At 50.4% G+C, this 10,983-nt stretch overlaps 1 protein-coding gene across 3 annotated transcripts; it reads left to right on the top strand.

The window, feature by feature from the left end:
• Window positions 1-51: 51 nt before the first annotated feature.
• LOC119842997 (ATP-dependent DNA helicase Q5-like) lies at window positions 52-9,623 on the top strand. 3 transcript variants are annotated; one of them, XM_043497529.1, is made up of 10 exons: window positions 89-436; window positions 1,409-1,467; window positions 1,626-1,699; window positions 2,534-2,627; window positions 3,209-3,349; window positions 5,181-5,857; window positions 6,154-6,232; window positions 7,254-7,502; window positions 8,070-8,142; window positions 8,285-9,623. In XM_043497529.1, exons 1-10 carry the CDS (start codon window positions 115-117, stop codon window positions 8,383-8,385), a joined length of 1,869 nt encoding a protein of 622 aa, XP_043353464.1. In that variant the 5' UTR covers window positions 89-114; the 3' UTR covers window positions 8,386-9,623. The 3 variants fall into 3 exon arrangements, with proteins under 3 accessions (XP_043353466.1, XP_043353464.1, XP_043353465.1); XM_043497531.1 differs by lacking the exons at window positions 89-436; window positions 1,626-1,699 and adding an exon at window positions 52-81; XM_043497530.1 differs by lacking the exon at window positions 1,626-1,699.
• The last annotated feature ends 1,360 nt before the right edge of the window (window positions 9,624-10,983 follow it).

The following is a 10,983-nucleotide window of genomic DNA, read 5'->3' as shown; positions in this document are numbered from 1 at the left end:
TGACCTCTCTCTCTCTCTCTCTCTCTCTCTCTCTCTTCCTGCAGGGCAAAGAACCAGAAAAAGATGACTTTGTCCCTCCAGGTAGATCTCTCCATTGCTTTATAGTTTTACCAGATGGTCTCGATCAGTGAGAGAGTTCCATGGGGAAGGGGTACACTGTGGTTCATAGATACTAAGGTCAGAAGGGACCATTATGATCATCTAGTCCAAGCTCCTGCACAACACAGGCCACAGAATCTCACCCACCCACTCCTGCGAAAAACCTGGTTGCCTTATGTAACATCAATATCTGGGAATAACAAAGAATGCAACTTAGTCCTCCCGTGTGGCTGGATGTTCCACAAAGAGGACACCGCTGAATCGACCCACTCTTCAACTGTTGGGCATCAGGACCAGAGCAGTGGGTCCCTGGCTGTGGAACTCCTTGCTAGAAGAGGTCGGTCTAAGCCCAAATCTGAGATTGCATCTTTCTGATACAGCCTGCCCCAAGAAGGACACCTTTTGATCTGGGCTTTCGGCCTCTCTAATTTTGTGCCACGTTTAAATATCCCAGTTCTGGCCACTGTGTCAAACCTGAGCACCCGAGGGCGGTTTTGCTGTTTTGACCTGTGCTGTTTGGAGTTTTATCAAGCAGCAGAATTATTGCTACAGGCCAAAGGGGTGCCCTACAGCATTTCCAGATTATTGTACCGCTCTAAAGAGTCTGATTTTGTCTTGGGTTCCCTCAAGTTTCACCTCATTGAAAAACTTAGAAAATGAGACACACAAATGTCACAGCACACTGTTACTGAAAAATTGCTGACTCTCATTTTTACCATATAACTACAAAATAAATCAATTGGAATATAAATATTGTACTTACATTTCAGTGTATAGAGCAGTATAAACAAATCATTGTCTATGAAATTTTAGTTTGTACTGACTTACTAATGCTTTTTATGGAGCCTCTTGTAAACCTAGGCAAATATATAGAGGAGTTGATAGACCCCCTAGAAGATGGCTAAGTACCCCCAGGGGTACACGTACCCCTGGTTGAAACCCACTGCTCTACAGAATATGTTGCTCTGCTCAACTCCCCCCTTCCCCATCTCTCCCCAAATGAGGTTGTTTTTTCTGAGAATTGAAGGCCCTGAAAGGGGCTCGCTTGGACTGAGAGCTCTTTGATGAGCAGCGAGTCTTGTGCTTGTGACACAGACGTACTCATCTCAGTAAACTCTAACCTCAGTTTCCTCCTGTTCTTGAACTTGTCCTTCCCTGCAGCTCAAGGGGAACTTTGTAATGGCCCGTAGGTGGGAGGGCAATTCCAAGAGATACCTTACTAACACCCCACCTGGTAAGGGTGGTGGGGTGGTATGGCAAGGAATGGATGGGTGGAGAGCATCTCTTTAAAACATCACTTCTCTGGTAGATGCAGGCTGCCCCCTGAAAGACGCCGCCAGCCGGAAAATCTCCAAACTCACGGTCAAGGTAAGGAAAGGCCTGCGTGAATTCACACCCCCCTGCTAGTAATTCTCATCTGAGACAGGCCAGAGATGCTGCCTGCTCCGTCCTGTTCATTCAGGGGGTGGGGGAGAAAGGCAATGTCATTCCTGCAAGAGGATCTTCTCTCTTTCCTTTGGTTTTAGGCCCGAGAACACTGCTTGAAGATGTTGGTAGAAGCTCTGAGCAGCAACCAGAAGGCAGCACCGTCAGGACATGGGTATTAAACAAGGCACAGGAAGGGGTAGAGAGAGGAAGTCCTGATAGCAGGGCTCTCCTTGCTCTGAGCAAGATCATTGTGTGCAATGGTCACCCTGGTCAGTGAATCACCTCTGGGGCTCTGCGAGAAGCCTGACATGCAGTGCTCTTCCCTCCATCCCCATTCATATCTCCTTGCCGGGCCCCCCAGCTGAGTTCAGCTCCACAGAGCATCACCAAGCCCCATCTGAGAGTGCGCTGAGCCTCCTGGGTTCTAGTCCCACCAGCTCCATTTATGGTGATTCCAGGGCTTGCTGTTCCCCTTTGCCCCACCAGAGGGGCAGAGCGTATTACACAAAGTCCATGCAGACCCACACAAACCAGACTTCAGAGTAGCAGCCGTGTTAATCTGTATTTGCAAAAAAGAAAAGGAGTACTTGTGGCACTTTAGAGACTAACAAATTTATTAGAGCATAAGCTTTCGTGAGCTACAGCTCACTTCATCGGATGCATCCAATGAAGTGAGCTGTAGCTCACGAAAGCTTATGCTCTAATAAATTTGTTAGTCTCTAAGGTGCCACAAGTACACAAACCAGAGAATCTCCAAATGTGCAAGAGGAGAGAGTTGTACTTTGAGGCAAATCTGCTATGCCCCGGCCAGGCACTAAAACGGCCCCTTGACCACCACCTCCAGTATTTACACATTCAGGCTTAAATCCCAGCCCTCACCCAACCCAGACCCTGACCCAAGGATGTGAATTCTTCACCCTTGTGGGAGACACTTCACCAACATGAGCACTCCTTTCTCAAGTGGAGAGCAGTGTCCTGCCTGAACTGACCACAGCATGTGTTGCAGGTCAGACCCTCCCGCCTGCGCCGTGGAGATGGAGTATGAGGTTTTCAGAACCAGTAAAATGTCCAACTTGTACAAGGCAACTGTACTAAAGAAGGTAGGGAGGGTGTGGGGGAGGGGTGGGGGAGCTACTCCCTCCCATGGCTGGTGTCACCACTGCCTTAGCCCTTGAGCATGTAGGTGTTAGACTCAAGGGGGTGTTCCCACCCTCGTGTGTTACAGCTCTCGCTCTGCCCTGCTTACCTCCCTCAGGCTGTTTCTTCCTGCCATCCCTTCCAGGAGGAGCCTTTATCTCACTAGATTCTCCCTCCCTGTTGGCTGCAGTCCAGCTGTTCATTAGAAATCCACCTGGGGCCCTTCCTATCTCAGTGAACATCCATGAAGTGCTGTAAAAAAACATCTCCAGCTATTGGAGAACAATCCAGCCTTAAAAATAAAAAGTGGGGGGGGGGTTGCCCCATCCACCCTGTGACTGCACCATCATCACATGATAGAAATATCCTGAGTTGGGCAAGGCAGTTGGCTCGAGCCGTCCTGGGGTAATTCATGGCCGTAAGGCAGGAGCAGCACTTGGTGGAGACCTGCTCTTTGCTGTGAGGATTGCGATGCATGCTGAGGAAGAGGGAGACGTAAAGACTCCACCATTGGGCGATTGTTGTTCTTCTCTTCCAACCCAAGGTAGCAGAGATCAACAAAGCCTCGAAAGAAGGGGAGCTGTATCCAGCATCTGGGTCAGGAGCTGGTGGCGGCGGCAGCCCCGGGACGAAGTCTGAACCCTCAGCTGAAGATGGCTTTCTCCCTGCATCCCAAGTCTATTCGGTGAGTACAGGTGGCTGCTGCACAGAATGATGACAGGGCTTGCAAAGCCTGTTGCCTGGAAGTATTGTGGCAGTGTAAAATAGGACGTGCCCAGCTGGCTGTATGAAAACGCTGAACTCTTGATCTAGAAAATGGCCCGGGCAGTTTTTGCCTAGGCTGTAAAATGTGCTTGAGGTGAAGCTGGGCAAAGAGGAAAAGGTGACCGATGGGTTTGGAGGTATGGTCCTTTGCAAGGTTTGTTGCTTAGTTTTGGCTGAGTGTTCGTGGTGGAATGTTTTCCCTCCCATCCTGCTCCTCCTGCACCTGGTGCTCTTGTGAGGACAGCTCGACCCCCTTGTCATGCTGGATCTCCTGCTTATCATAAACGTAATTTATTTTCAGACTGTATTTTGCCAAAGAGGCTCCCCTCCTATCTAACTTGTCATCGCTCAACCAAGGATGCTGCCCGTCCCTGTGTTCTGGGGCTACCCTTACTGTGCAGTCATGACTGCTTGGATGTGTCTGCTTCTGGTTTTAGACAGTGAGTGCTCCCTGAAAGAAGTGTGCTGCAGAGTGGCACCATCACAGCTGGCAGACCCAACACTTGACCTAGCAGTCATTGGCAGCCTCCATTCAGCGACACTGGACTGGCTGGTTTAAACTCTGTAGCTCATTACCCATTGCTAATCCCTCTCCTCTCTCGCTGCCAGGCCCAGCCCAGCCCAGCTCCGTGCGGTTGTGGATGAAAGCTGTTATCATCCAATGGCTTTTCAGTAGCTCTGTGAAGTGGGTTTTCTGGGCTCAGTACAGCGAACAAGTGCTCACGTTGCAGAAACCACTCTTGGTACTGTCTACACCTTTGTTGGCAGCCTCAGCAGAGAGGCTGCAGGAAGTCAGAGCGTGTAAGGCTGGACTGAACTATCCCTCAGCCGGGGGGGTGATTCCTCCAAGTCAGGGTGAAGCACTTTGGGAGGGGAAATTCGTCCTGCTGCTTCCTGTGCTGTGGGGCGCTCAGCTGGCCAGGGCTGTGAATCTGGCTTCTTTCCCATTCGTTTGCAGCTCCTGCACGTTGCTGTAAGCAAGGGCACATGGCTGGTGTGGTTCATGGATGATCCCAATACCTGTCTCTTGTGTCACAAGAGGGAGAGCCTGGCACCCAGCTGCCTGCAGCGTGCCCTAGTGCTGCACCTCTCCCAGCTCCTCCAGAGCCTCCTGCTGAGGTTCTGGCTGTGTTTGTCCCCCATCTCCTATATACCCATCCTATCCATGGCCCCATGATGTCATAAGATCTCATCAGCCTCCTCCTGGCTCTGGCCAAGATGGCCATCCATTCCAAGCTCAGCAGGGAGGTTCTCTGTGACTGGAGGGGTCTTCTTCCATCCCCGGGCATTTCTTGACTCTGGGCAGCATCCACTGATGCCTTAGTCTCCTTTGCAGAGCAGTGGCCATTGTCTGGTATTCTCTGCTCGGTGTGCCCATTCAGTTCCCTTGTTTTGCACCTTTGTCCTCCAGTTTTATCATTGTTTGGCTCCAGGGAATCGCTTCTTTTCTGGGTCATGTGGCCCCTCCCTCAATTGAGGGTGCAGGCCGTTAGGTTGGTGGCTCTGCCCACTGCCTCCTTGAACTCTGACAGACAGTACCTTTCACCAGCCATAAATTCACAAGTCAAAATTAAGCCATCTCCATTGACTTCTGAATAACCCTCCTGTGACAGACCATGTGCATGTAATGGAAGGAACCAAATCTCCATTTCATGTGTCCCGGGGGGGTTTAAACAGGGAGACAACTTCCTTGGCAATGCCTTTATAACCCTCTAGTCCCCTCCCTCTGTCTCCTTCCCTTCTCTTTGTAGTTTAAACCCAAGCGGATAGGAGCTGGGTTTCAAAAGAGTTCCAGCTTGTTCCAGACTGCTGCCGAACTGCTGAAGACAAAGGAGGAGAGTGATGCGACGCCTGTGGAGAGGGAAGCGGATAGTCCAAACTGGCAAGGTGACCGCGAATGCGATTCAGAAATGGCCAGAGTCTCTGCTGTCAAGAGCAAAGAAAGGGTGGCCAAAGTAGTACACGAAAGTGCTGTGGAAGCAATGCAGGCCCATGACAAGAAGGGACAGCAACCTGGTCCAGATGCAGATGCCTCCCTGTGGCATAGCCCTACCAAAAAGGCAAAGCTCACCAAGAAGCAACAGCTGCTAGCAGAAGCAGCCAGAAAAGAATCCCAGAACATTTCCAAATTCTTCTCTCTCACCAAAGCTGGGCTTAAAACCTCTGGATGTGTCACAGCAGAGGAAGACGATTGTCCTATGAGTGAGCTATCTCAGTCTCTTTCTCAAAGAGAATGTCAGGAGAAAGAGGAACCTCAGGAAAATGACGATGTCTCAGGAGGTGCTATGACTGGGCAACCCCAGATGGAGGACCATGAGTCAAGGAAGATGAAGGAAGCACTGACTGAGAGAAGTCAGGACTTGGAGTCGAAACACGCCCCTGGATCTGAAGCCACCCAAGCAGGATTAGCTGGTCAGACAAAACCAAGGTGAGAGCTCCTGAGGTCCTGCCTCATTCTTTCCTGCTTTGCCCAGTCCATCCCACAGTGGTGTCTCGTTAGCTAATTACACAGGCAGCCCTTTGTGCTGCATTGACAGAGAGCTGCCATGATAGTACTTAATCGGTGTTATAACTGAGCTGGTCTAGGCAGGTTATCTCGTTCACGCTTTACTGCAATCTCTGCCACTCGCTAAATATCAGCCTGAGTCTTCATCTCATAGCAAATCCCTGTTGTTGAATAATCAAACCGGAAGAAATGATCTTGTCCTTTCCCTCCATCCTCAGCTGTGATGAGGCTGGTATAGAAATCGAAACAACCTGCACAGGGGAATGTCAAGGCAGGAAGAGGCCAGAATCCGATGAGGTGAGACCTTCCTGAATTTCATTTTCCTCCCCTCAGTCTGCTCAGCTTTGTGCCCAGCTTCTCTCTGGAAACGCCATGCCCTGGTGCAACCCTCACCTGGCAGTATCAAGTACCCAGGCGTCATCCAGTCCCCATCCTAGCAGAGAGCAGCAATAGGGTCTGTGTGGGAGCCTGCACTCCTGGGATCTAGGCCCGGCTCTGCCACTGATGCCCAGCATGACTCAGGCCAGGCACTTGTGGCCTGGCTCTCGGAGGTGCTGAGCACCCACAGCTCTGACTGAAATCTGTGGAAGTTACAGATGCTCAGCACATCTGGCAATCGGGCCCATCACCTCTGTGTCGCCTTCCCCTTCTGAGAGCTGTAGACAATGATACCTACCTGGTAATCACCATTGCCCGACGCAAGTGGGGTGCTGAGTATCTCCACCCCCTGTTACAGATAGCAAAGTGATGCTTTATCAGTGGACGGCAGCTGCCAAAGCTGACCCTATGGACCAGCCAGTACTTGACATCTGTGACCGCCCCGAGACCTGGCTCTCTTGGCTGCAGCACCATCCCCATGCTTTGGGTGAATTTGAGTGGGGCACTAACTGTTTAACTCAAAAGCAGAGCGAATTGCCCTTGTGGATCTATCCAAGGCCTTGTTTCCTGCAGAGTCTAGCTAGGTTCACCCCAGGGGGTTTTCCTAGTGGGTATCCAAGATTTCCCCATCCCTCTTTCCTCCAAGCACTTAGACACAGCAATCCCTGGGGAGGTGAATCCCACAGGATTTCTTCTAAGGCCCCTTTCCTGTGTGACGGGGGCAGCAGGGCTGCTGAGATTAATGCCTTGAGTACCTTCCCTGTGACTAGCCCAGGGCCTGTCTCCAGGGGACTGAGCTGGCTAAATGTTTTCCTGCATGGAATTCTCTATGGGAGCAGCTTGCGGGGTGTTGTGGGGATGTTTCTGCCTCACATGGCAGTTTGGGCCTAGGAGTCTGAAACTGCTGTGTGAACGGCTCCTCCTCTTCATGCTGGTCTAGGATCTGGAGAGCCCTGCGACGAAGAGGCTGCGGGCGGCAGCGTCTTCAATCCTGTCACAACCAGAGGGCAAAGGCATGGGCCCAGTGAAGAAGAAGGTGACTTTTGATCCGAGTTTGTCACAGGTTGATAAAGAAGGAACTACCAAGACCATCCAGCCAGCGACCAAAGGCGTGTCCCTTAAAGAGACAGCAGATATTGTAGTCAAATACTTGACCCCTTTCTACAAGGGTGGTAAATTTGCTTCCAAGGTAGGGCACAGACAACAGCTTTCTCTATTTGGAGGAGACCAGAGATGTGTCTCCTAAGGCCATTTGGGACATGGGTGAGGGGTGCATGATGCTGTTGGGTTCATATTTAACTACAGGGTCTTGCTGCTACTTGGTGGTAGGGTGTGTTCCCACTGCCTTAGTGACCCAAGAAGCAAGACCCGTTCTGGAGAGGAATGGTGGGTGGTGACTGCAGTTTTTGACTGCGATGGTGCTACGGGGATCCCACTTATTCACTTCGGATTTTAAAAATCAAAAACTGAGCTGGGAACTGAAAGCAAATTCAGCCCTTGGCTGTTTCTACCCTGAGTGGCTCAGGGCAGGGACTGTCTCTTACTCCACATATGTACAGTGCCTAGCACAACGGGGCCCCGATCTCGCTTGTGAATGTTAAGCATCACTGTAATACAAATAACAATTGTTTCTATTCTGGCCCGATGGTGCTAGAGGCTGTGCAAAGGCATGCAAATGTACACAGATTGTGTGATGAGAGGGTGACTGCAGCCATGGGTAACCTTCGCTCTGCGCTTTGATTTCTCTGCGTTGCAGGAACTGTTCAAGGGATTTGCCCGACACCTCTCCCACTTACTGACTGAGGAGAAGAATCCCATCCGCAAGGCTGGTGAGTCGCCAACTGGGGGATGCAACTGTGGGGTGGTGTCATGTAGACAGCTGGGGATATACTGGTGCTAAATGTCCTGGGTTGGGGGGGGCTGTAGACTCTGCCAGAGTCTCCTCAAAAGGGATATCCCCTCTCTTTGCAGTGAAAGAAGAAGCACAGAGACTCATCAAGGAGTTTTTCAAAACCCGAATCAGGTGTGAAAATGAGACAGACTGGCAAGCGCTGCCCAGCTCAGAAACATGATGCCGGTTCTCAAGCTATTTCCATTCCCAGCTACAGTCAGTGGAATTGAAGGCTCACAGAGACATGGGAGTTTTCCATTAATGTTGCTGCTTGTTGTTCACGGCATCTGTGCCATGAGTGTGGCCTTGAGAACATCTCTACGGAGGTGATCCCTGGGAATTTGTCTATGGAGCTCCTCTGGTGCCTAAGGGACGATGAAGTCCTTCAACAGCCCTTGCTAAGAGGTCTGGTGTGTGCCAGTGCTGCATAGCTCTGTGGCCTCTCTCAACCAGGCTGTGGTGCATCCCGCTGCTGCTGGCTGAGAAGGGCTTTGAATTGCAGACTCTGATTCCAAGTTGGGTATGAATCCTGCTTTTTCCCCAAGTGTCTCTGATCCTCCCTCCCCACCCCCCCCCACTCACCCCTCCCCTTGTCTTTTTATTTAAATGTTACCAATAGAAGTCTTACGCTGAAAACACATTCAAAGGCCCACGTTTTGCTCAGGGTTTGTATGATGGGAGCTGATGGTTAAGTTCCTAGAGGGGATGTTTATTTTGAAAAAATGTTTAGGTTTAGACAATGGGATGTGCAGCGTCTTCTTTCCCAAAGCTGGGGACCCCTTGCAGGCTTTATTTAAAAAAAAAAAAAAAAAAAAAAAAACCTCACCCTGAATTTTGGTTTTACTCTGGCCAGCTCTGTGTGTTCTTTAACTGGCATGGGCATTAGTGCCTTAGCCTGGACAGACTGGCAGCTCTCTCATCATCGTCCCCCCACCCCCCATTGGTTGTTCATTATAAGGGGGCAGCACCAAAGTGATGCACTTCCCTAGTATTTGCTTATAGCCCCCTGATGCCATATCCCCTCACTCTGCCTAAACCAGGGACTTAGGACAGAGGAGGCTGCTGCTGGTACAGCCAATTACCCACCCAGTGCTGTGGCACTCGTAGACCCAGTAGCTGTGGTGCATCTGCCGCTATATTTATGCGAGGGCCTGAACTGGAGGGAGTCAGTGAGTCATAACATGACCCTAGTGTGCCCAGGATTATTTTTACATGTAGTTTATGTGGGGCTCTGCCTTGGCTCTCTGCCTAGAGAAGATATTGGCCTTGCTGGCATTAGTTCTGCTGCAGGATCAACCTGCAATCTTAGAAGCCAGGAATGGAACAATCTTCTGAATAGCTTGTACTCGGGGAAACTGGGCTTTTATATGTTACCAAAGGGTGCGTGGTAAACTGACAATAAACTGAACATCACAGTTATGATGGGCTCTCTTTGCCTAGTTCCTGGTGTTTCATTACACGGGATGTGCTCGGCGGCTCCTGGTTACCTTACTGAGCACGCACGGAGCGTTGAACTGTGAAAGCCTGGGTAAAAGCAGAGTCTCTTGTCCCTTGAACAACCAAGGGATCTGAGGAACTGAATGTTAGGAGCTGGTGGCTAGGAATGGGCAATAGTGTTTGGAACACCCAATTCTTCTCTTCCCTTAGAAGTAATTAGCTGCTAGCTGGAATCTCTGTGCAGACCACTTTAAGAGCCAGCCTCCATTGGCAGCTAGCCTGAGTTTCCAGCAGCTCTAGCTCCGGTTAGTTTTTGAGGGGTGGTGTAAAACAGACAATGAGTTAGCTGTGCATTGTGTGTCAGATATTTCTGCTTTTACTTGGGCCCTTGCTGCTTGAGCTACAGCAGCATGTGGGACTTTGCTAAGTCGTGGCTTTCCACACCCCGATGCTCCAGAACTGCATGGTCGCATAGCAGCCTTTTGTGCTGCAGTAAGGTAAGTACTTTACATGCTGTTATTATTGTGCACTAGCATCTTTCAGAAGTGGCCATAAAATCATCTGGCATTTGCTTTGCATTGCCATTAAAAATCCCCTGGAACTCTTCCTGGGAGTAGAGGATTGCCTCCCTGTGCTTAGCCAAGACTTCCCAGCACGGGGGTTGTTCTGTTGTCTACCTACCTTTAGCGCTCAGAGGTACTCGGTCCGTAGCTTGTCAATCCATGGGATCTTGGTGATTTGCTTTTGTTCCGTGTTCTGTACCTCCCATGAGAGCTGAAAGGGGTAGGAGAATCTACCTCCTTCCATTTTGACTAGCGGCTCCAACCAGGAAACGCATAGGGCACCCCCTGGGGTGCGTGAAGGGGATTGATAGGTTTCTAACAAGAGAACTGGCAGAGGGTGTTAGACCCTCTGCTGTCAATTGTAGTGTTTCTCTTCCTCACAGTGCCCTGATGCTGCACCTGCCCCTTCCAAGGCCTGGGAGAAGGGAGGGTGGGGCCAGTTTCAGTTAGAGCTGCCTCCTGCCGGTGTGGGTGACAGAGAATATACAGGCAACAAATCTAAAGCAGCTGGGGCCAATTCAAAGGTGAAGGTTGAATTGCCCTGAGGATGGTTTTGTTTTTGTTTCAGCTAATAGTTAACGCTATACTTTATGCTATATTTAATAGTGAATGTTATACTTTGCTTAGGGAGAGGACCAGCCAACAGAACTCCTGGCTTCTAGTGCCAGCTCTGTTACACAATGAATCAGTAAGCCATTTAAGCTCTCTGACAGAGCGGCGGATCCTCTTAGCACATGGGCTGCTGGGGACAGAATGACACTGCACTACAGCACTCTCCA

The sequence above is a fragment of the Dermochelys coriacea genome, chromosome 14 (assembly GCF_009764565.3).
Source record: "Dermochelys coriacea isolate rDerCor1 chromosome 14, rDerCor1.pri.v4, whole genome shotgun sequence".
In the NCBI taxonomy this organism is placed as follows: domain Eukaryota; kingdom Metazoa; phylum Chordata; order Testudines; family Dermochelyidae; genus Dermochelys; species Dermochelys coriacea.
Note: the sequence above shows the minus strand (reverse complement) of the source record. Positions and strands in the feature narration are given on the sequence as shown.

What these genes read in the sequence shown, in the direction of transcription:
- LOC119842997 (XM_043497529.1), top strand. Translation starts at nt 115, where the DNA reads ATGGTCTCGATCAGTGAGAGAGTTCCATGGGGAAGGGGTACACTGTGG. An exon ending in TCTCCAAACTCACGGTCAAG is followed by an intron (nt 1,468 to 1,625) that starts GTAAGGAAAGGC and finishes CTTTGGTTTTAG; the next exon opens with GCCCGAGAACACTGCTTGAA. An exon ending in GTGGTAAATTTGCTTCCAAG is followed by an intron (nt 7,503 to 8,069) that starts GTAGGGCACAGA and finishes TCTGCGTTGCAG; the next exon opens with GAACTGTTCAAGGGATTTGC.